This window comes from Gallinula chloropus, assembly GCF_964237585.1.
Source record: "Gallinula chloropus genome assembly, chromosome: 15".
Lineage (NCBI taxonomy): Eukaryota > Metazoa > Chordata > Aves > Gruiformes > Rallidae > Gallinula > Gallinula chloropus.
In genome coordinates this window covers 6,942,977-6,968,997 of record NC_140100.1, presented here as the reverse complement: position 1 = coordinate 6,968,997, position 26,021 = coordinate 6,942,977, and the positions used below count along the sequence as shown (strand labels likewise).

General features: G+C 40.0%; 1 protein-coding gene across 1 annotated transcript in view; it reads left to right on the top strand.

The window, feature by feature from the left end:
- SDK1 (sidekick cell adhesion molecule 1) overlaps window positions 1-26,021 on the top strand; it is a gene marked incomplete at its 5' end in the record, with an annotated part of 398,756 nt that overhangs the window by 230,310 nt on the left and 142,425 nt on the right. The window contains 2 exons of the mRNA XM_084271072.1: window positions 17,308-17,419; window positions 18,352-18,542. Of these exons, the coding sequence (XP_084127198.1) occupies window positions 17,308-17,419; window positions 18,352-18,542 (303 nt within the window). The remainder of the gene's footprint in view (window positions 1-17,307; window positions 17,420-18,351; window positions 18,543-26,021) is intronic.

Genomic DNA, 26,021 nt, shown 5'->3' with positions numbered 1-26,021 from the left:
CTTCCTGTAATCTTATGAGAAGAGTTTAGGATTCTAGCCTTCATTATAAAAGTTAGTAAGTTAATAATATGTCTTTTAAAGATACTTTCTCTTCCCTGCTCCCCCCAACTCAAACCAGGGCTATTCATGAAGGTGAGGAGCTTTTATGAAGCTTGGCAGCTCATCCTGTGCATCCCCAGCACTCGGGGTATTGCTTACTCTCTGATTTTCTTAGTCATTGGCCAAGATAAAAACTCACCCTAGTGGTGTTCAAATGTGCACAGAGGTACACATGTATCTGTTCAGAGTCAGCTCAGAGTGAACTCTGTCCGTGAGCAGTGGAATAACTTGGTGGGCCAGAAGAATGTCTGGAGAGAGCTGGAGGGCATCTAGATCAAATTAATGTTCCTCCATTAGAAGGAATAGGTTTTTTAATGTATTGCTGAATCAAGTCTTCACAGATATGTCAGAGAGTAATGTGCTAACTAGTAACATATCCCTTTTCTTTCCCATGGCCTAAGGAACTTATCTCATCCTACAAATGCATCTGTAGGTGCAAGACACCTGGGAAAGGGCAGCTGTATGGATGTATTCATCAAGTTGCTTCCTTAGAAAGTAGTCCTTGAAAGAACTGAAAGAATAAAAACATTTTGATTGCCCTTCTCTTTTTCTTCCCCTTCCTCAAGGAAAATTGTATTTTGCTCTGGGAAATACAAGAATCTGTCGCCACAGACTAATGGGAAGCTGTGATTCATAAAGGTTACAAAGAGAAAATTCAATTTATTTTTCATTCTTTCTAAAGAGAAAGTCATATCCCTTCTCAAATACCCCTTAACATCCTCTCAGAAATGGGATGACATCTGTCCTTTAAGCTCTGTAAGTACTCTTGTCCCAGTTCCAACTTTTGGTTGTGGTAATCAAGTGATTAGGGAGAAGCAAACTCATCCCAAGTTATGTGTTCAGAAGCCATTTTTATGTGCAAATAAAAAAAAAATTGAATTCCTATCCAGGAGACATCCCTAATATAAATTATCTTTGAAGCATCGACTGTCACTAGTACATGTAGTTCACAGGAGAGACGCCGGCAGCACTGTCCACCTAGCCTGTTATTATCCAGTGTGCTCATCCAGCTTTTGACAGCAATACACTCAAAAATAAGCTGAGCAACAGTGGTTTACCCAGCACCTCATTTAACCCTTTTGGTGTGTTGTCTGTCATCGATCATAATGACAGACAGAGGCTGAAAAATAAATTGAATCATTTTTAGCCTGATCATTTTTAATTTTTTTAGTTTCCAGAAGGATGCTTTTTGAGGCTGAAGATACTGCTCACCAGTGGCCACCAAGGGTTGGGCTTTTTCAGGGGTCCCGTAGCGGGTACTTATTTTAATGTATTTGTTTTGGTGCTGCTGTATTTCCTTTCATGACCTGTGCATATCTTTTTGAGTTTCTAATCCAGGTGGTTACAGGTTGGGCTGCATCTGGGCAACAAATTAATGAGGTCTCAGATTTTAAGAAATACATTAGCCTGCCTGGCTACCAGGTACAAGTGTCAAACCCTGAGCGTGCTGTTTGAGTGCTGCTGCCAGGGAGCAGCAAGGGCAAGCTGGTCTGCAAGAGCATCAGGAGCCAAGGGTGACAGCAGGGCAGCAGCAAGGTCCTCCTGACAAGGGACACAGTCCTACCCTGGCTGAAGAGCAATGCCCAATCTTCCAGTCATCACAAGACAAATCCACGAAGACTAAAGCCAGGAGGTCAGATACAAGGCTGGGCACAAGCACACCTACAGCATAGCTCGGGCCAGCACCAAACTCCTGAGTTAAATGCAGCTCCTCTCTCAGTGGGGGAGGCTCTGGGTGAGGTTTGTCACACAGCTCTTTCTCACACAGCTCTCACGAGTTAGCTGTTTTCCCAGCAGCCTGATCCAAGGTCATGCAGCTGCACCGTCTCAGAACTGATACCCAGGAGAGGGGAAGAGACTGCAGAGCCTGTTGGTGTACCCTGGACCCAAGTGCTGCTGGCCTTTTGGCAGCACTGGCCCACGTTCCAGCTGGGGATGATGCTCCTCCAACTGCTCTCTAGAATTAAATAGCAGCTAGGAGTTGATTTTGAGTATTTGACACTGACTTTGCCTTTGTTCATAGGAAAAATAGGAAGGCAAAGGAGATGCTGATGGTTTGCATCCTGGGAGGACTCAGTTCAGAGCTTGAAACCAGCATGTCCCTGCTGCCCTGGGATCCTTTGCTGGCTCAACTCAGGGCAGGGCAGGCAGCAAGTCCAAGTGCTTGCTAACAGCAGAATTACACACCAACTGAACCCATGTTCTGAGGTGTTCAGCTGGTTTCATTGTGAAAACATTATTTTTAAATATGATGAATATATGCATTTGATCTCTTTGAAAAAGTACAGAAGAGAGATACTGCAGAAATTTACCATAGAGACCAAGGACTGGGCAAACAGATTTTTAGCACTAGAATGTAACCTGCTGTTTGAGTGGCCTTAACATACGCTATGATCTAGGATTTAGACATTCATTTGTAGTGCTTGGAATAGCTAAAGCTCAGTTAAATTGGTGTGATGACATGTGCCAGAGACTGACTGCAGGCTGCTTGAAACAATAACTGTAAGAAATGCAAATTGCCTGTTTTATTCTCTTACGGCCATTGCCTGTGATGAAACCTGGGATAATGCAGTGTCTTTTCCCCTGTCCTGTCTGCTGTTGACCAGAAGATGCTGTGAGTGACTGTCCACTGCAGTAGAATTTAATTTAGATTGTCATATCACATTAACAAATCTTCCAGCTGAGAACTGACCTGCAAAGGGAGTGTGAGAAGGGGAGACAGCTTCAGAGCTTGCAAGATCCCCAGGGACACTGTATAGCATCATCTTCTTCCAGTTGGAGACTGAAAAGAAAGAAAGTTTTCCATCCTGTGTTTGAGTGTAGCCTAAAATGTTCAAAGGTCATAATAACCAGGTCAGCCTTGTGCCTGCTGTAGCCTCACTTCAGTCATGTTTGTCCTTGCCTCATTTCCGCCGCACGTAAAATGGAGATAATGGTTCCTACATCTTCTGTAGAGGTCTCTGGTGTGCTGGTAGAAGCAGTTATTATTTTTCAAGAGCACTTTCTACTTCTTATGCTTTCCAGTGGTAATAAATTTTACTTTTTAATGGTAGGAGTAAAGGTTTTGTGCGGAATTAAATCAGCTTTTTTAAGTGTTCCTCTCTCCCTCTTTGATGGGTTTTTACATTTTATGCATTTGCATGCATAGAGAGGAGTCAGAAACAACAGAAAAAAATTCTGGCATTTAAGAGCATTTATTTTAAAGCAGTTTTGGTTACTCTAGCTCTCCTGTATGAGATAAGAAGCATAGGTTTGTTTAGAAGAGGCTATTTTTGTTCACATTGCTTTAGTTGTTACTATTAATTACTGTGAACTAATACCTGCAATTCAGTATAAAATATGGTTTTATGCCCATCCTGCCTGTGTTAAGAGAAGGCTCAACCATGTACCACTTTCAGAGACAACTTTCAAGGGATTTGGAGAAGATTCTTAATGTCTATAAGAAGTCCTGGTCAGTTTTATGCTGCCCATGGTTACAAATCTCAAGTGCGTTACCAGCCAAAAAATGGGAAATGCAGAGAAGCACTTAAAAGCTCCCATTTCCAGACATTTTGATAGGCGTGGAAGTTGAAGCATGTGACTTTTTCCATTTATGTTATTTAAAAACAAACCTAAAAAAAACCCCAAAACACACAAAAAACCCTAACCCCAAACTCCACCTCAAAAATCAAAACCAAAGCCTCTCCCTCAATTTGTGCATTGATTGTTGGATTGAGGCTGGAAGCAATGAAAACATAAACCCAAGGCATTTTCCATGTTGTTTGAAATAAATTGCTTTATTAAACGTATAAAATCCTTGGTAGATGTGTTCTAAGTCCCTCCCCTGGATGTATACCACAGGAGAACAGTGAATTACAGAGCCCTAGAACACTACAGGTAATGTAGACTGGAAATGGTACTGGTACCAGTAACTGCTCAGCCCAGTTTCCACTGGGAAGTGCAGTCCTGCCTGTATTCCCTTCCAGGAACCCTTCTGGGGTGCAGTAGATGCTTTTGTGAAGAGCTCTGTTCATAACTTATGGTGGGCTCTGTTACAAAGCTGCATTAAAGCATTTTGCTTCAAACCCAAGTAATCCTTTTCTTTTTCAAAAGTGCTAAGTAAAAATGCATCGATTTTTATTTTCTTTCAGCGAGTTCAATAGCTCAAGATTATTACTATTTTTAAGAGTGATAGAGAAATGTCAAAAATGCTTCAGTTGTACTTTTTATATGTCACCGGGTTTGGAGTTTTTTGGCTGTTGGTTTGTGGGAGTTTTTTTGCTTTCTTGTTTGAGGTTACAGTCTTTGCAGGCAGTAGGAGGGAGAGATTATGGTTCATTTTGAAAAGCTGCTTGTGTTTTCTGAGTTTTCTCAAAGATTATGGTTCGGTATGTAACCCATTTTGTTGTCTTAAACTTGGTCTGTGTTGCAAAATTCCTTGGCTCCTGAATAGCCAAATCATAGAATCCTAGAATCCTCTGAGCTGGAAGGGACCCATAAGGACCATCGAGTCCAACTCCTGGCTCCACACAGGCCCAGCCAAGTCAGAGCATGGGACTGAGTGCATTGTCCAGACACATGTTGCCCTCAGCCCAGCTCAGCACTGTGACCCCTTCCCTGGGGGCCTGTTCTCAGGTTCTGTACTGGGAGGGTGCCCAACCACCCTCTCAGTACAGAACCTCTTCCTGACATCCAGTCTAAATCTCTCCTGTCCCAGCTTCATGCTGTTCCCTCGGGTTCTATCCTTGGTCACCAAAGAGAGATCAGCACCTGCCCCTTCGCTCCACCTAATCAGGAAGCCACAGACTGTGATGAGGTTTCCCCTCAGCCTCCTCTTCTTCAGGCTGTAAAAACCAAGGGACTTCCCCTTCAGATCCTTCACCATCTTCATTTCACTCCTCTGGACACCAAGAAGAAAGCAGGTTTATCTTGTACCATCTGGCACAGCTTACTTTAATTACACCTGAAAGAAGGGAGGGTAGATGAGAGAGATCACTTTTATGACACTCCATAGCATGTTTTCAGTACCCTGTACGTCACCACTAGCTTTTGATATTACCTATGATTTATCCATATAGCATTTTCTTTCCCTGCAGGTAGGGAAGGAGGCACTGAGTTTGCTGAACTCATACCACAGTCAGAAAAACTGGGCAGTAGTCAGGAAGCAGAACAAGGCAAAACTGGCTCAGCATTGTAAGCTCATGGGCATCCCTGTGGAATTCAGGTTCCCGGTGCTAGCTACAGCCAGCTCATCCCACCCTGGCTTCCAGGCTTGGATTAGCCACTTGGTATAATGTTAATCCACATCTAAATGCATTTTAGGTGTGCATATAAGTGATTGATCCTTCTTCATTCTATGTATGCAAGTTGGTTTAGGAGATTGTAGGTGTATGAGAGAAAGCAAGCAGCAGTGGTTTGTTGTCAGGTGGACCCTGCAATGCTTTCTTGCTGGTTTAGTTCTTCTGAGGTTCGATGGTTCTGTACTACCACAGCCCATTACCATCCCGATAGCAGATTCATATTGTTAAGTGTTATTGTCGGGGCAAATCTGAATTAAATGGGTTGATTAGATCTAAACAATGTTGCTGTGTTCTGCCTAATCATACGTTGCCAATTAATTTCATACTGATAACCCAAGGACATTTTGGGAAGTGACAGCATGTTTTAAACCTAGGGGTGAATTTATTTATTTTTTTGAACGAAACTAATAGATGTCACTTGTCTCAAAAATACATCCATTCAGGTTTTGGGCAATGGTACCTAATGTGCCATTTTCTCATTTTATTTATCAACTTAATTTTATCTATCATCTATTTCCCCTACTTTTCCTTATTAACTGTAACTCTGTTGTGCCATCCTCGTCTCGTATCATGATGACAGAAATTTTAAACAAGCAACAGCGTGCAATGCAAAGTTTTGGGTGTAGCTGGGAGACAAGAACACCCCATGGAAATAAGCTTCTGTTCCTCACTATCAAAGCAACGAGTCCTTGTGGTATGCAGGAGAAGCTGTTTACCATCCCTACAGCTGCAAACAGCGACCCAGCCTTTTCTGAGAGGGGAAGAAGTCAATGCGAGATCGAAAAGACATCGTACTCTTAAACTCCTCTCTTATCTGGGAGCAGCAGATAGGAAATCATAAGTACGTTAATGCAAACAGCATTTGTATCGGCCAAGTAAGGTACGACTAACAATTTATTTTTAACAATGCTGACACTACCCATACTGCAGAAATACTAACAAAGAGCCTTGAGTAATAACTTCCCCTTAGATTTCTTTTTACAGTACTCGCAGCATTCTCTGAGCATGCATTTATGTCCTGTGTATAAATAGGCAGATACAAAACCCTATTCCATCTTCCGGAGAAGAGAGACGCTGGTTTATTCTCACTTCAGAAAATTAAATGCTTATCCATCTGTGGAATTATTTTTGAATGAATAAGTTTGTAGACTTTCTTTAGCTGCGTTATTGTTTGCTCTTTTGGAACATTCTTTGCTTTCACTGTTGTTTTCTTCTTGCAACAGAGGAAATACAGCAATGTGTATTTTTCTCCCTGCTGAGGTCTGAGGCAACCTTATATTATAAAATAGCCAAAGATTGATAATCACAAAGGCTGTCAAGGGAAAGTCTCACTTTATTTAGAAGAACATCTGTGCTATAAAGAGGAAGAAAAATTCTTTCTTTTGATAGAAAAATATTTCTTTGGATTCTGAGCTCTGCTGCGTGAGTGATTTTGCCCCACTCCTGTGTTTTGCAGTACTCTAAATGTATAAATGAAATTCTATTTGCTTCTGAATCTCTGTGACCTGAACAACTCTACTTTTATTAAGGATTGTATCCCTTTATAGGAGAAAGGGAGGAAAGCAGCGTGATATGGTCAGGGGAATGGAGAACTTTAGACCATATGGAGTGGACCTGAGGCCCCTGATAACCTATTTCTCAAAATATTATTTTGACAAGTCATTCCATATGTTTGGTTGAGTTAGCTGTTGGAAGAAGGCTGTGGGGTATCTTCTTGTTTTTCAGATCTGCTCTCTTTATGTAAAGACTTGGAAGTAGCAGACCTTTGGGAGCAAGGTAGCAATCTGGATCCCAAAACATGTTTCTCGTGTGTGTATATATAGAAATAGAATGCAGCAAGAGTTGACCTTGAGCTTAAAATGCAGCTCAGTGAGTGCACTTTGGTTTGAATAGTAGTTCAGCAACAAAGATGAACTCTGCCTGTTTAGTTCAACATTATAAATATCCATAGAAGTGCTCTCCTTTAAGCCTTCATAAATTGTTCTGTGCCTGTAGTGTCCTGGGTCTGAGGAACAGCTTTTACATTGGGTTGGGGCTTTTTAATATTTTTTTTCTTTTAAAGTTCAAATTCTGTTTATGTGTAGCAAATGTTAATCCCTGTTTTTAGAGTGGATTTGCTGGAGAAAGCTTTGATCAACACCTTGTTTATCCATGAGCTGCGCAAATGTACTTGTGTGGCTCTAACCAAGTGTCCCCCGCATGCTCCTTTTAGGTGGCAACGGGTGATTTGGTGGCCTGTACACATTTGCTGGCATCAGATGCCCACAGAAGCCTTTCCTTTCCTTGTGAAGGAAAAGCCAAGCATGGAACACTTAGATTCCTCTTTTTGCTTATTCTCAGGGAGGACAGGTTTAAATTCTTTGATCTAATCTTTTGGGAAGATCAAAGATCTTTAAACAAGCAGCCAGGCACAGTAGATATCCAAGCCTAAGGAAATCCCTGAAATCCAATAATATTTATTATCTTCTTGTATTTGCCAGGTTAATAGCATTCTCCTGGATCTAAGTCGATGCTAGAAAGCTCCAACTTTTTTAAAATGTAGAGCCTAACTGAAATTTGCTATTAATTTTAGCTTTCTCAGGTGATCAGTATAAATTTGCAAGTATCATCTTTCACTGTGCGGCACCACAATGTCACCTTCATTTTAAAAGAGGATACAAAGAAATAGATCTTAGAAACTCACATATCATCAATTGTATGTATTTGTTTTACACTCTACAGAGCATACTTATTCTTAAATCTCCCCATAAAATAAATTCTTGAAGACATTTCTTAAATAATTTCTCCCGTAGTGACTGGAGATGCTTTATATAAGTCTGGAGAAGGATAGATGAGAATGTTTTGGGCTTTTTTTTTTCTTTCTTCTTTTTTTTATTTCCTTCTTTGCTGCCACCATTTTATTTTTAAGTAGAAGAGTGTTTAAGCTTGTTACAAGTAGGAGAAGCGACTAGATTGTCAATTACATGATTTAATTTGTGCCAAAGTAAGGAGTTAAGAAAAGCATTTATAAAATAAACCCAAAAATGAAGCCTCTTATGAAGATACATTTGAAAATAGAGGGCAGCATTTTATTGGCTCCCATTTCTCTTTCTTTCCTGCTGCTTGACAGTAAACCAGAATCTGCTGGTGAGAACTGCAGCGGCTCTCGGATTCGTGTCACCCAGCCGTGTCCCCAGCTCAGCTTTCCTGCTTCATTTATTTTCTCAGCCCTGCTCTCCCCACTGAATTTTGCATTTCTGGACACCATGATTAACTGACAGTTCTAGTTTATTTAACATCCAATTCCTGATGTGTGGTATATTCCCTTAATTTATCTTTATTAAGGGAGCAAGCTGTAAATATCCAGATAGGTGGAGTGCCAAGGCTGTAAGACCACAGAAGTTCATTTTTGACCTCGGGAGCAAGTGACTCTTGCTGTGTGCTGCAGAAACCCATGCAACCATGGGCAGATCCCTCAGACCCATTTCCTCTTCCTAAATGCACGCCTGTTTATATTTAAAAGGATGCTTCTCTTACGATGCACTAAAGCACATCATAAAAATATACAGCCTCTTAAAAATCATTTCCACTGATGAGTTATTTTAAAATCTTTTTAATCATAGGCATATTTGGAATTATACTGCTAAAATCCCAAGGTTGGGGATGCTGGCTGCACAGGCACTGCTCACCCTGCTGTCTGGCTGCAGCAGCTGCTCTACCTGTTGCCTCTCGCATCGCTTTGAAGATGACTCTGAGGCTAATAGATTCCACTGCTAGACCATGGATATTTTTCCCCCCCTCTTTTAACTGCTGTTGAATAAGATTACACACTCTATCCACTTATATAGCTGATATTAAAGCTATCTGGTGAATTGAAAAGCCACCTGAGTGTTCTTTAGCTAGAATAGCTTGAGGCTATATATTTTTTTCATGTTAAAAGCTCTAATGATGTGCTGGATAATAAGTTTCTAGGCAGAAAGAAACCCCTCACTGTGCATGGGGGAAGGTCAGGTCAGTGACAGAGACTGAACTTCCAAATTGCTCTTTTTGCACGAGGAGTTGTGAGAAGGGAATTTCAGAGTGTTGGAGCAGAAATTTGGTCCGCTTTTGAATTTAGCTGCTGAATCATCACAGGGAGCTGTGTAACTAAGCAGTGGCTTAATTTCCTTAAAGCTACATGAGACAACACTAGGAATTTATTTTTGAAGTAGTCCTGAAATACAAAGTGTGTTTGTACACCTCAGGTAGCAGAAAAGTCAGGGAACAATGCTGTTTTGTGGAGGGCTTACCCCCAAATAGCAGTTCCTAGGTCACCTGCACTTAATGGCTTGTAGAAAAAGGGCAAAAGCAGGAAAAAAAAACCCAAATCTTTCATCTCTGTCCCAGTCTACAGAACAGAGCTGGTGAGAGACAAGCTGGAGAGACTGTGTCACCATGAACCACCCCGGCTGTGGTGCCTCTCTCCTTGAGCACTGCAGCAGTTGGTGTTCACAGGAATACATTTTCTGTTGGTAAATCAACTATATTCAGACCCCTGTCTTTCCTTATGCCCAGAAATAGACCCTAAAATATCTCTAGAAGATTTTAGAAGCTTCTCAACCTATATTTTAGACTCCATTTTATCTAATAAAATATATAAAGCTCCTCTTTGCTGTAGTAGCTCCACACAAGAGGGTATAAGTCATCTCGTGGATAGAGTTGAGTTCTCCATTAATCTTTCCTTAGGGCTGAAACTAACAGCTCTTGCAGTCTCTGTGAAAGTCTTTACAAAGGGGAAAAAAAGCTGTTACAAACACGGCTGTTATTTGTTTAAACATTTGGAAACATTTATAGTGTGATGCTAGCTGTGGGTTTTCTTTTTACCCTTGCTCCTATTCTTTTGTTTGTATACATTTCAGTGAATCCTTTCAAACTTGTCAGACAAGAAAAGTTTGGCTTGTTTAGCTAAGTAAAATTAAGACTGTGAAGGAGTATGATTGTTTTCTATAAACACTTTAGGAGCAAACCTCACAGAGGGAGAAAACAGTTATTTAAGCTAAAGGACAGCTTTGGCAGAAGAACAAATGGGCTGCATTGGCCATGAATACATTTAAGCTGGAAATTAGGAGAGGTTTTAACAGGTCAAACAACAAAGCTCCAGGAAATTTTCCAACCAGATAAGTAGCATTAAGATAACTCAGTATTTTACCCCATTCAGAAAGGGGGTTGCCTGATGGGATGTCAGGGAACTGACCCAGAAGGAACTTTCTAGTCCTCTGCTCCAAACACATCACATTTTTTCTTTCCCACATTTTATGTAATGAATATATTCGTTCCCATTTTCTCCTGTAAGGCTCTGTGTCTGCAGTATTATATATGTACTTAAATTAGCAGTGTGAGCGTTTTCATTCTTTTCAAACCAACCAGCAGGTACCTGAAAGTGCATTTTGAACTGCTTGCAGAAATGCAAGCTTGACTGAGTAAATTTTACGTTTAGTAACTTAATTACTTTGAATAACTTTATTATTCCAAGTGAAATGCATTAGGATTAGTGTTGTAACACACCTGGGGTGTCACACGGGTCCGGAAGAGGTGGATAAGAAGGGAGGAGTGCAGGATTTCCGTCGCTCATGAAACCTTTTGTAATTGCTTCTCCTTACCATATCCCTCCTCATACACTGGGTATTTAATTTGTGATCTGCTTGCTGTACTTTTTCCTGGGGTTTACTATTTTATTCACTCTTTTTTTTTTCCTTTACTCGCAGTGGAAATGAATCATGTCCTTGATCTGATGTGGACAAAGCATAGTCACATTGACAAGAGTATATTGAGTCAATAAATATAGCTGACCTAGATCATTCACTCGTTTTGCTTGTACTGTGTTTTGTAAACCTTTTTCATATCTGGTGTTTTATTCATGTGTCATGATGTCTAGATCAGGACGAGGACTGTATATATGAGAATTCACTCGCTGTGATTGATTCAAATAACTAGGTTATTTTCCCTTTAAATTTCATCTGCAAAGCTAAGTTTTTATGTTATTTACCTTTTTGAGTGTAGAGTCTAGTTTCTCAAAGGTGCAAGACCAAAAATTATGTGAACATGTCCATGTTGGAGGAGTCTGAAGGTATCCTTGGGTACTGAAAACACCTTCATACACCAATTGCATGACATTAGATTGCTGATTATTTTATAAATGCATACTTTTGACTCAAAAAGCCTCCATCTGGAGTTTTAAAGTTGTTCATCAAACTAAACAAATACAAGTAAGATTTCTCACAGGAAAGTCGCTGTTATTGTTCTTTACATCTAGAAATCTGAGCAGAGACCTGTTCAGCACACAGTGGTGCACAGCAGCATCACACGTTTCCCTTCTCTTGAAAATGAGTACAGTCCTTGCTGGAATGAAAGTGAAAAAAGGAAACTTTTATTATCTTTATTCTTTCTTTTTATTGTATAACCTGTTCATAATCACTCAAACAAATAGACAAGCCATGTTGTAGGGTAGTTTTATGATTGGGAAACTTTTTTCCAGTATTTGCATAATCTTCCTCTCTCGTGCCCGCAGGTGGTTGTCAGTGTTTGCTAGACTGTTGATCAGGCTCCAATTCCTGTTGTGCATCTTTTACTGCAAAGAGGAAGGGAAATTAATCTATTATTGATCGGGATCCAATTCCTGTTGTGTGTCTTGTACTGGGAATAGAAAGGGTCATTAATCTGTTGTGGGTTGATAATCCAAATCACCTGCAGGTTGTACCTGGAAAAAGTGAAATCTATTCCATTAGATAGTTTGTATTTGTACGTCTTTTTTATTTCCCTCAAGCAATTTTCAGATGCTGTGTGATTGCCATGTCTCCTCTTTACTTATATTCCATGTTACACAGAGATTGTACGTTCTTGCTGCCACAATGTTGTACCATTTATATAGAATATTTTTGTGATTTATATTGGGCTCTTATCTCCTATCCTGAATTCTTCCAATATAGGTATCCATAATTTGGTAACATGAAGCTTTGAGAGTATCCTGAACAGTAAATGCAAAGGCATTTCTGCATACGGTGCAAGTCTGAACGTCTGTAGGAAGTTTATGGTGAAGGTTTCCTAATCTTTTTCTCCCAGAATAACTTATAAATGGTTTCAAAGTTCTGTTAAAGCATTCAATTTCTCCATTAGCCAGAGGGTAGTGTACTGGTGATCTTTTCTGTGAAGTGTTTTTCTCCCATAGATAAATTTCGTACTATGAAAAAGTAAACCCATTTTTAGATACTGGTTCTTTTGGGATTCCTCCTTCATTGGAAACGGGACATTGAGAATTATTTGCTGTAGTAACTATAACTAAGGGTAGGAATGACAAGCAGTCAACTCTGCATCCCAGTCCCGGCCCCATATCAATTAGATAGGGTGATCTGAGGGATTATTTGGGCAACCCTCCCTCCTCCTGCTCACAATCACCTTGTTTGTGTTAAATGTCTTTAGAGGGTTGTCCCAAAACCAAGACTTGTTTTACTCCAGCCTGAACTCAAGCTATTACTTCTTTTCAAGGAATAATACTTTCTCTCACTTTTATTAAGGTTACTTTGCACCATATCCCTTTGAGATTAATTTGAGCATCATGGAGTAATGCACTTTATATTCTGCACTGTAGACATGGATATGGATAAACTTTGCATGCTGTAATATTAATCTAGGAGAGAACCTAACGTTTATGCATTCCTGAAGGGGAAAACACCTTTTCTATCTTCACCCATATGGTCTGAGTGTGATATCATCTCTGTTGGGAAAATTAAGCACCCAAGTGACTTCAAAAATGCTTGTGATCTTTATAAATTATAATGTTTGAAATTCACTGTTCCTTACATGGACGTATCATAGAGAGATAAAAACACTGTCTTTTCAGCGATGGTAGGACAGTCTGCCTATTTCTTCCATTTAAAGAACAGATTAGAAATTCTGCAGCTCATCAGGGTTAAAAAATTAGTGTTAAAGACCACCTGGGACAGGTTTTCTTCTTGGTCAGATGTGAGGAGGGAAGGGGGAAGAGCAGAGTGTGATCCAAGATCAGCATTGTGCACTGGTGATAAAAACAAATAGACCATGCAAGAGGTGTGCACTCATTTTTCCTCTCTTCCCTCAACATACTTCTGCTTTGTGCAGAACTGCCAGTCTTGAATTCCACAGATGGGAGGGGGGGTTATGTTTAGAGGGACAGAAGAGCTCCCATCTTCTCTTTACTATGGTAAAAGCGATACTGACACCAATTTACCTTGATGTTTCGGGTGGTAAATGGCAGCAGCTCACCAACTGTTTCTGAGCAGCCTGGGATGGGAACCACAGAAACAACTCCCAGATGAGCTTCCTTCACCCATGAGTCAGTCTTTGGCTTACAAAAATCAAGCTGCAAAGACTTGTTGGGGCCAGTCCTGGAGGCATTTCAGTTACTATGCCCTAGTAGATACTAGTGATAATTTAGACGGTGTTTAATGGGAAGGTTTAGAAGCCAAGGGAAGGCTGGAAATACTGAGAGCACTGTGGCTAAAACAGGTACAATGTAAAATGAAACAGAGCATGCTCTTCTGGGTAGAAAAGTCTCTATTTGGATTAGGACTCTCCTGTGGTAGTCCTTCTGTCCAGTCATCTCTTAAGGACTAGAATCAGATCAAGGGCACATCCCTGAAGTGATCTCCAGCGTCTTTCAGCCTTGTCTCCACAGCTTCCTACAAGTTCCCTTCAGACTTGGTGTGTCTAATGGTGAGGCATTCCTCAGCTGCAGTCCTGGGGTCACTGTGTTTCCCTAAGGTTGCTTCTCTTTCTTAGAGGAGAGAAGCGGCTCAGAAAACAGATGGAAAGGAAATGAGATCTTTTCTTTCAGAAAACACAGAATATGGTGGCAACTGTGGTCCTCTGTTAGCAATCTCTGTAACTGTGTTCTCATATGCACTTGTATTGCTCTTCCATTTCAGTGTCTTTAATACATATTTCCTATTAATGGATGTGAATCAGAGAGACTGATGCTCAGTCATTGAAATAAAGAAAATTGAGCACTTCTTAAGTAATGTTACACATATGTAGGGGGCTGTGGGATGGCAGGGAGGGGACATGGCCACTGATGAATGCAGAGAAGCTGCCTGAGGCAGGAAAGGAAGAGATGATGAAAACAGCAGAGACCTAGAAAACTGGCACAAGCAAAATTCTGACAAAGTAAAAAAGGAACAGTGAAGATGAGAGAAAAGAATTCAATTGTTTTCTAGAAAGTAGTTTCAAAGAAAATACCTGTTTACTAACAGTGACATTCTGCATTGCATTTTACTGTAGCGCCAGTCAAGTAAAATCATGTCAGCATACTGCATTAGGAGGTAGGAGAGGGATGGAGTGGCTTTATTGACAGCCAGGATAAGTAGCTTGGAAAGTCTGGGTAGTTTTTCATTATCTGATTGTTTGAATAGCGCTCTGCCTTCCACAGCCAGACCAAAGTCTGATTTGCTGCATCACATCATCAAAACAAAATCACTGAGTGACTCCTTATTTAGATGAGGAGCTTGGCTACCCTGACATTCCAACCTCTTACTAAAGGAGGAAATTCTGAAAGGGTGGGGTGGATGCACAGACCCCACGTTACAGCCCTGTGGAGACTTTTACTCTCAAGTAAAACCAAATTCCTTCTTTGATATTTTAAGCAGCCACAAAACGAAGCTGAGAACCACCCCCTGCAAAAGGGACCACGGGAATGTCCCTGCTGAGTTTTGCTTGGCAGGATTGGGCCAGAGCGAATTATGGCAAGTGCTTTCTTTGTGTTGCAAAGGGAAACTTAAACTGTCTTTGAGTCTGAAATAGGAACGTGCATGCTGTGTAGGCACTGCTTAGATAACGCTTTGAAATGTTGTGCTTTGTATATGTTTGTTGTATCTGCTGCTGACCTTTGTAGGCATATTACCCAGGGTAACAGCCCTGAGCATTTTGATGAGCCCTGTGGATCACATCTGGTTTAGTTCACCCACTCAAAATCTGTAGCTACTTTTAATAGATTTGCTTCAGGGATGGCACAAAATGAAAACAAGCACATACTTTCTTCAGAGTCTTGCTACATCTAGTAAGAAAGTACAAGAAGTCTTTACATTTTCCTGGAGTGCAGAGTAACATGCACTTTTATTTCCTGTGCTTATTTACTCACTGAACAAAGAGCTGTTCATGCATGATGAACTCCTAAGAGGTTACCACAAAACCGTCATCTGTTCTTCAGCTGGTTTTGGTGGGGTTGAGACATTTTTCATGGAGCTGATAACTTGTTTCCATCTTTTCTAGATGAAGATGAGAAATTATTATTGCCAAATTAGTAACTTGTTTGCTGGTCTTTTATCATTTACTGTTGAAAACGTTCATCTTGAGCAGAATTAGTGGTGAGCAGTAATACTGAGGTTATTTCTTCCCATCAGTAACAAGTTAGTAATTTGATCATTGCTTGTTTTCTATTTTTACAATTATCAATTACTATCTAGAAAATTCCTGCCATAAATATCTAGAAGATCACTGTGGAAATCTTAGAAAGTAGATTTTTCTACCTGTTAGCATCCTATTTCCAGGAATGTTGTTGAGTAGAAGTAAAATCTAGTAAAAGCTTGAGATCCCATGCAAATTTTTGGAGATCCCACATGAATCACATAAATATGCAGTATCAGGTCAATAGAAAGTATTTATGGGAAGAAATAGCTATGTGCTTACAAATTCCTAATACAAGTACTATTCTTGGATGCTTGAATTTATTTAGATTTTTGAATGGGGTTCCTAACAATTATACTAAAGCTTTCACCTCCCATAGCACACTACTTGCTGGCAGTTAGAAACACATCAAAAGGTAAAAATTTTGTCATTCATTGATTCAGAGTTCTGCCAGCCTTGTGATCTGTCTGAGCCCCATTACCAAAACCTCTGTCAGCCCAACAAGTGAAATGGAAATTCAGAAGGCTTTAGGCATGCAGGGTGTCAGATAAGCAAAGTGTGTTCTATCCATTTTCTGTTCTTTGGGGAATTATCTTAAACGTCAGGCTTTGTGCCTTGGCTTTGCCAGTTTCCCATTCTGCTTCGTGGGCATGGGTTAGCCGCCTTTGCAGAAAGCACTTGATGAACTGGCTTGCTTTTCCAACAGTTCATTTTTGTTTTCATTACTTTTCTCTATAATTTGTTTATTGGATTCTGTATCTTTAGAAAATTTTATTACTCTCTTATTCAAGCTAAAAAATAGCTAATTTTTCTTTCCCAAATGAGTTGCTTGAAGCAAAGTACCTATGAATACATGGGTATTTTAATTCACTTACTAAATGTATACAGAGAAAATTTACAAGCAGCCTTTTTACCATTTTTTAAGTGTCTGCTGACTGTTGCATAAGCTAAATTATTTACAGTATGATGCCTCACAAAAGAGCAGCAGATTTGGGTTATTTACTTTCCTGATAAGAAAAAGGGATTGAAGTTGCTGTGATATGCTGCTTTGTTAATTTTATATTTGTTCCCCAGTGTGTAAAATCTTTTTAAAGAACTAGCATGAGCATTGGCAGACTCTTTTGAAATGGTATGGAAGTGGTAAGATTAAACAAAACATGAAAAGGTCTTAAAAATATAAGTCAGCAAGTGTTTGATAAAAATAAAAGTGCTCAACAATGGAAAACCTTTAGGATGCTTAATTTATTTGCTCTCTGTTTGAGAATGGCCCCTGCACTCCATCTGGGAGTAGCTCTTTGCAAGTTCTGTGATACCAAACTGGGTATATTGAAACAGTCTGTTTGTACAGTATAATGAAAGCCATCGAAGATGATCGTGCTGAAGATCTCCCCTTAATGAGGAGATTAAAATCCACAGTGAGGTTGAGGAGTGAAATTTGCAGCTGTGTCGCTTGACAAGATCCTTTGCCTGGGAGGTGGCAGCCCTCGCTGTCAGCAGATGTACAGGTCTTCACATGGTTTCCTTCTTCCCTGCACAGGTGCCATAGACCCGCCTGACACTGTGGCTCCCGTCATTGTCATCCCTCCACAGAACACCAGCGTCATAGCAGGGAGCAGCGAAGTCACGCTGGAGTGTGTGGCCAGTGCAAGGTATCCCAGAAGCAGCGGGGGCTTAGGAACTAATTCTAATGCACTGTCCTTTCTGGGAAGGACATAGGAAGTTGTTTTCATTTTTTTATTATTTTAATGATTGAAGCAGGATGCGACACGTAGCTTGCACTTCAAAGTAACCTTATGAATAATCTTGTTTGTCCAACATTACTGAATTAAACATTGATTTTTTTTTTTTTGGGCCAAATAAGGATGTAGGGAGAGTTTCTCTCCTGTCTGTTCCTCACACGGTAAGGAAATGAAGCATGGTGGGGTTCAATCAGCAGATGCTATCTTAGGGAAGATGTCCAGGGTTAATAATATTTCAGCTGCATTGCTTATTGACATGAAAGGTGATATTGTTGAACAGTCTGCGCTTCCTAGTAAATAAATTAGTGAAGGTCTCCTATGAAGTAATTTATTACAGATGCTCTCATTTTACACTAATTATTGCTCAGTGCACCGTAATTCAGAGTTCACAGCATTCCTCCTGTGTTTCCATCTAGTTGGCCTTGAACATCATTGAATTCCAGTGGAAGTGAACAGTTGAGGTCCTTGGATGATAAGAAGTCCAACTGATTCACTTTCCCCTCTGAGGGCAGAGATCTTCTTGATATGGTTAATATTGTTCTGGTAATTGAGTTGTAATGAAAGCATTTCCCATGCAGCTGATTCCCATAGCACTATTTACTCCTTTTGCTTAGAGAAATCAAATTATTAGCATTTAAGTTCTCTCACTCTATCAGTTAGCTGTACTTGCATAACGTTTCTTGAATAGTCTGTAGTCTTGATATGTAGAAGTTATCTATGCAGTTACTTCTTAATAGTGAATGTCAGGGACAGAGGAAGACTTAGAGAAGTGTTGCGGGGAGTTATTTGGTAATATATATGTTTAATTTTTGTATTTCTTTTTTTTTTTTAAACCTTGGCAGACCTCTTGAGAAACTAAGCATGACTTGGAAGAGAAACGGAGTGAAAATAACCAGTGGCATTAGCAGTTTTGGGAGACGACTCACTATCACCAACCCAACCGCTGTGGATGTGGGGATGTACTTCTGTGAGGCGAAATTGAGAGACAGCACAGCGGAACCAGCAAGAGCGAAAGCCTTCCTTTCCGTAATGGGTAATTCTCAAGGCAATGTGTTTTTTAGTAAAACAGGCTCTGGGCTGAGGTATAATAGGAAATAAAATTGATATTTTAATATTTCATTGACCTTACATTTGAACCTTTCTTTGGGAACAGAACAAAGGAGGTGCAAGAGGGTTATCGTCCAAATTAATTCAGCCGTTCTTCCCCATGAATATAAATTCATCAAATAGATTTTTTTTCTCTTTTTTTTTTTAACAGTGATGTGATTCTGAATCCCCTGTGAAACTATACATTTAATCAGGAGTGAGGAAAATACTGTAGTTATACCGTAATCGGGCAGCTTCCACATCTTGGCTCTTAGATGCATTAAATCCTGATTAACTCCCAGCTTGCTTACATCTAGTTTTAATATGTCAAGTGCCAGTGTTTCCAGAAGAAGCCTTTTAGGAGCGCTTCTGTGCATTGTCTGCTGCAAGGCCCAAGGACATTCCTGAGCACATGAGCATGCAGATATCATTACTAGTGTAGCAAAAGAGAGAAGAAAATACCATTAGAATCAGTGCTACGTGCTAGACCTTTGATTCCAAGGGGAACTTTAGGCTCAATATTTTTAAATGGACACTGGTGCTCTTTCACTGGCCTGTTTCCCCCATCATCTCTATGTGGGAGTTTCCCTGCAGCAAGGAGGCTGTTGTTTGGAAGTGGTAGTTACTGGGTATGCCGTGTCCTTATAGAATAACACAAACTAGCGCACTGCCCCACAGTGTGGAGGGGTTTAGGTCTTTTAGAGTAAAAGAGACATTTTAGAACAAGATACTTTTAGATGTTTTAAGCCAGGGCCAATTGTGTAAAGTCTAGCTTTTATGTAATAGTCCCAGTAATAACGATGCAAGTGTCCTGGAGAGGTTATTGCTCTGGCAATGATACAAGCCTCAGCGTTGATCAGAATTCATGCACATGCATTTCTGTAGTGCATTGCAGAGGGAATTCAGCACGCGATTCTCTACACTCTTTTAACCTTCTGAAAATACAATTTTAAAGACTCTGCTGTATGGTCTATATTCTGCTAAAACAATTTATAGTAGTTCGTGCTAAATGAGAAAACAGCCCTGCTCTCTACAAAGCTCTGCTCCAGGTTCATTTGTAGCGCTGTGTCTCTATTATATTTATTACCTACTGGATGAAGTTTGGTTCTTGTCTTTTCCTTTGTACTCTGTTTCTTAGAATTATTACCTCGCAGCTCCCCTTCCCTTTAAGGAGCAGAGATGGATCTCACTTATTTATGGTTTTGGTTTAAACTCTTCCTTATTCATAAGATTTTATTGTAACTAGTTTAACTTTGCTGCTATGCTGTCAGACCCAGCCTAATGCAATACTTAAAGCAGCCTCTTGGTTAATGTAAAAGATTCTTAAATACAGTTACAATAAAACTGAGAAACAATCATTGGGGAATCATATTAAACTAGGAGTGCTTGCCTGCCTTTAGTAGCTCATCTGCTCTCTTATTTTTAAATGTTTTATTTATTTCTTATCCTGTTTTAGGGGGCTGTCAGGGAATGAAGTTATGAAAAGGCCTGTAGATAAGAACAAGCAGATGAAAGAAAGCAGAAACAAATTGGTTACCAATTACTTTTATTTCCTTCTGATGGAACAAGACACTTCAGTTGCAGGTGTTTACTCAATGTGTCAGCAAAGCCTGATAGATTTCTTTATTTATGAGTTTCTTGAACTGCAGGATGGATCTCTAATTCTAAACAGGAAACCAAATCAAAGGATTAGTAGTTAATGCATAACTCGTATTCAGCCTTAGAATTCTTGGGTGGATCTGGCCAGCGCTTAATTAGTCAAGTGACGAGTTGTAGAGGAAAGTGCCTACAAGCTTCAAACCTCAGGTTGTTTGTGGTGTATCCCGCATAGCTGACTGGAGTAGCACTTGCAGAGAATCAAGTACGCTTGTCCATTTGCATGCATAAAATATTTGTGGAGTGCACATGTTGATAGTGACCTGATAATGAGCTCTACTTCTTGGGAGAATAACACACTGTGGACTTAATAGCAGATCTTGACTAACAGAAAAAGGAAATCGTATTAATAGAAGAGGTTTGTTTTCAGAATGGTTCAGCGTAAATCTAATGCAGACCCTCAGTGGTATGGTGATGAGAGCTGTTGTGGATTAATGGAGAAAAATATTTGGCTATTAACAGGTAGAATAGGGAGAACGATAAAAAGATGCATCAAAGATACCACAAATACTGAGTTAATGGAAACTTTTTTACAAATACATCAGTCCTTGCCTTTCCCAGCAAAGGGAAAGTCATACAGTCTGGGTGTAGGATCAGATGGGGACAAGAGCTTTATTAGAAGGCAGTGGAACATAGTACAAAAGTAGGTACTGAGTTCCAATTATTATTTGTGACCCACAATATTACCTCTGAATTTTTTTCTGAATATTTCCGAGAGTACATCTCAGGTTGTAAATTAAAATCACAATAATACTTGAAAAATCTGAATCTCTAATGTAATAAAGTAGTCCTGCATAAGCAAAAAGAAAAGTCTTGTGCTGCACTGCAATTTTCTTCTGAATGTGGCAAAGAGCTTTCTGACATCTTCATATTGTTCCCGCAAAGATAAACTGAGGTGGTTCCAAACCTTGGTTTTATTAGCTGCAGTTGTTATAAATTTTTAAAGTGTAGCATGTTCCTCAGTTGGCAGAGTAACAGTTTGGGAAAGATTTGTTGCAGATTAGATAAGAGCACATTTGTTTTACCACTAACAGTTTGAAGATTAAGTAATTTAGGAAGTCTTCTCATGAGCAAACCAATTTGAAAACTGAGCTAATCTTAAATTCTTTTGCTCCTGTTCCGCAAGATCCGTTAGCAACAAATTGCAATAGTCGTTCTTTAAGTGATTGCTCTATGGGAAATTATGAATTTTAGGAGCTCAAGAGAGTGAGGAATGGAACCCTTCCACTACGTGAAATCCATACCACTCTTTACACCTGATGTGGTGAGAAAGTATAAACTTAGCAAGCCAAAGAGGAAACCAACTAAAGATTGGCCTGGTGTGGTGAGATGCTGAAGTCCTGTTGGCCCAGACAGAGGAACATAGCAGAATGAAGATTGGCAGCAGAGGGCTCTCCTCCTTTTTGGAGCCGTTATGTGCCCAGAACAACTACATTAATTTTCATTAATATTATTAATGAATATTATTCCCATCTTTCTATTTCCTAGAGCAAGTTTTTACATTGCAGCTGGATAGATTTCTTTCTGAAATAGGATAATTGAGGCTGTTGTAGTTGGGGGTCTCTCATAAAGGCTACCCAGGATGTCAGGTATAAAGCATGAAGCTTCATTGGATTGTAGGGTTCAGAAAAAATGTAACATGAGTATAGAGGGCTCACCCGGCTCAGCCCAGTGATGAACCATAGGCCTCTCCATCCTGCAGAAGGGCTGCCTTTGTGCATTGCTCACTGTTGGTAAATTTGCTTTGACTGGAGATAGGGCAGCCAGAACAGAAGTTGTTTTCCTCTGCAGCTAGCCTCCCTGGTACCTTCTGATCAGAGCAATAGCTGTCATGGTTTTACCTTAGATACTTTGAAACACTGCAAGTGCTGTCTTGCAAGCAGAAGAAGGAATTTTCCCATGATGGTTGTGTTCATGTATTGTGCTTATGAAAAGATGGCAGTAACTCTGTTCATGCACCATGTGTAAGAAATGAGAAAGAGTTTTATGGAAAATTTCAACATGAAATGTCTTTGGGCTTGTCGAAAATACAGTTTGGGCTCAAATCAGAGAAATGTTGACAACTTTTGATTTGTTGAGCCTCAGAGGTTGTTGAGATGGACACAGACCTGTCGCCTTGGTGCCAGATGCACACAGGATGCATTCTGCGATGAAGTAATGGGACTTCTGGGAAGTCCAGCTCTGTCTCTGGCTTTCAGGAGAAATTCACCCTTCTCTCAGTTCTGCAAACAGGAGCTCCCAGTGCTGCTGCCCTTAGAACACAGACTGAAGACTGCAGTAGGGATTGTAGCAAGAAACTAAGCATACCTTTTAGTCTCTTTCTGTTTTAACATGCTATTCATGCAAGGAAAAACCTCACTTCAAGGAACCTGTTATACCTCCAGATACAATGTGGCTTCTCTCCCAGCATGGACAGTCTGATCTGCTGCCTGGAGTTGTGGACTTTATACATACAAGGGGCTCTCAAGTTTCCAGTTCCCTTTCTTTTCAGAATATTCACCAAATAAATTAGTTTATGGTAATGCTAGAGAAAGGCTTCCATGTTTAAGGCTCGATTTTCCCCCTAACTATGCAGGCCTGAGTTTGAGTGATGCAGGAATTTCAGCTTTGGAGGAGCCCCTGGGGCTTTCTCAGTTCTTTTTGACTTTCATGTGTGTATCTAGGATTAGGTCACACATCTCCAATGCAGCTTGAAGGGTATGTAATGGATGCTGACTGCTATCTTTTGAATGTTAAAATCAGTGACCATGTAACTCTGCGTGGGGGAAGTTAGAACAGTATCAAATTTTGCAGGCTCCCAGGGGCTTTGCAGAGAGGCTATCTTTCCAGTGATGTCTGTAGAGCAAAGAAACCCTGAAACCCTCAACAACTATTAAAAGCACACATTTATATTCAAATATTCTTTTCCCCCCTTTGCTTGTTCTTGACCTTTTAGTTAAGATCAGTCAAACACCAATACAATATCCGAACACCACAGTATCTGTTTCTTCCAGTGCAGTACGTGATGTGACCCCTGTCGTTGCACAGCATGCTGCACTGCCAGCAGGATGAACCCGGTGTAATGGGTCCTTTCCTATTCCAACTATTGTCAGTCTATAATTTAAAAAAAAAAAAAAAAATTAATGTTTGACCTGATACCACCAGACCAGTGTTGTTTCTAGAAATTGCCATGTCTGGGGGCTTGTGTCTGGCACGTTATATAGTTGGGAAGACATTGTAATTTCACCGCACATATTAAATTTCAACACGTGATTATTGCCTACAACAATAAATGTTCAAATTCATACTGTGTGATTCAAACCAAGCCTTATAAATATGCAATGGAGTCATATATACAGCCAGCCAGAACGTCCCTTCAGAATGCCATCTGACCCCTATAAATATTGCTGCATTTTTATGGCCTCTTTCTGATAGTTATTCACCAGGTGGAGTGTAGCACCCAAATCGAGATACCCTGAATTTTTCACTTGCAATTTATGCTGTGCCTGCAGGCCCTCAGGCACACACCTGATGTGCAGATGATACACAGGACTCTGAGGAGCCCAGATTTCAGTTGTCTAGCACTGGTAGCCAGAGCAATTTCTTCCACAGCCAGAGTTCTATTGAAGCCATGGACCTTCACTCCTCATGACCTTTTGAGCACGTGTGTTGCTAGCATAAGACATATGCCTGTGGAAAAGCAGCACATCTTGCATGGAGATGCCATGTCCTTCAAAGCCCTAAAATTATATCTACGTGAATACCACTGTGGCTCATACCTTTCATCTCCAAGATTAGTTTTCCATGTATGTTAGAGGTAGAATGCCACAGCACTGTTTTGTGTGTTACTCTAGATCTTCAAGAATTCTTGTATGAATTAGTCTTGTCTTCCCATCCAGGCTTATCTCCAACTCCAGGCAGTGGAAGCAGGGTAGTTAATAATCAGTAAATTGTAGAGTTGCTTCTGGAAGATTGGCCCTTCTATGGGTAATTGTTGCCTCAGTCTCTGGACCACTCTATGCCAACTGTAGCATTTGGTTCCAGCTGCTGAAACAGCTGTTAGTATTGAGCTCAGCAAGTGTTAGTGTTGAAGATAGAACTGGAAGTTTATCACATGTGTGAATATGCTGCTGATACAGGAGAAAGTTTGAGAGCTGGTAGCTACAGGTTGCCAAGTTTAGAAATTTGGTCGTTAACATCAGAGGGCCTTATAAAAGGTTGGGTGGAAGATGGGAAGTCAAGAACTCCCTGAAAGAATGAAAATACATTTGGACCTCACTGCATGAAGAGACGTCCACAAAAGCAGCCCAGAATCAGAAGTGAATGGCTGGATGTGTGGGTACCTGTCTTGATGGTGCTTTTGGCCATGATTCACCTCTCCCTCACCTCACAATCAAATTCAGTTGCCATTAGAATGAAAGATGGTCAAGCAGAAAGATAGAAAAGTTGGGACACTAGGTGAAATGATTGGAAATTAAAAAGACAAAATTCTAGAAATTGGAGCTCAAAGGGGAACATCAGGCAAGGCTTGGAGGATGGCATGAGAAGCTAGAGTGTACCCAGAGTTAAAACATGGATTTAAATGAATTGCAGGGGACTCAGCAACTTAGTTGATCAAATGTGTCAAACACTGAGTGCCATCAGTGAATTTCAATTAAATGTTCAGCTTTCCAATTTGTTGTTTAGATTAACGCATGAGATCATAGGCAATAAATCACAACTTATTATGCATGTTTATTAATGGCTTTATATTTAGCCAGTGAGGATCAATAATGTTAACACATGTATATTATTAGAATATAATAAATCAGGTAGCTTGTTTTATTGGTTTTGCTGGGTAAATGAGTATTCCAGGCTATTTTGCAACCTCACCTCCTCCTCTGCACAGGATTTTGAAAACTAATATTGATTGACTTTATTTGGAATGAACATGGAATTATAATGTCCATTGGTGCTCAGATGAGACCCCAGTTCTGTATACTCAAGCAAGAATTTTATTACAGTGAGAGGGAGTGCTGGGAAAGGAGGGCTGTATTCTAATCCAGCGCTTACTGATGTGTGCCTGCTGGCGTGTCTTGTCATCCCTGTGAAATGGTAGAAGCACTTGCTCTACTATGGGTGGTAGAATTAAGGTTTTGCAGGATAAAATTATGTGATTCTCGTTTTATTTGTGAAAAACACTAATGTCCTATCAATAATACAGAAGACATGTTTGTTTTTTTTCAGACATGTTGAAGAAATGTGAAAGGTCAGTGCAGATGACCTTGGATCTTCTTGTAGCTTACTATGTTTTTTTCAACCATACTTGATTTCCTTAAAATGAAAATATAAGTAATTTATTCTCAGGAGCTGCTTATACGGTCTTTTTTGTATTTTCTAAAACTTACCAGGGGGGTTGTTTATGCTACAATAGAACGCTAGTTATAATCAAATAAAATGCTTCTAGAAACAGTACTCAGATGATAATTGCATTGAGCAGACTATGACAGTTTTTAGTTACCATGATAATTACTGCAACCTTAATGCCTGTGGGACTTTGACATGATGCTCTTCAATTTTATGCTGCATAGAAGAGTTACATGACAGCATACTCTACAATGTCTGGAATCTTGTCTTTGTTTAATTAAAAGTCTAATATCTTTTCTTTAGTCCTAATGATAAAGTGTGGATTTTTATGATTATTACTATAACTTCAATTAAAGCATTAAATCTGTTTGCTTTTATGAAATAAAATAGTGGAGAAGTTTGGGGTTTTTTTAATTATGCTGCACTTGTCGTCTGATATCGGCCT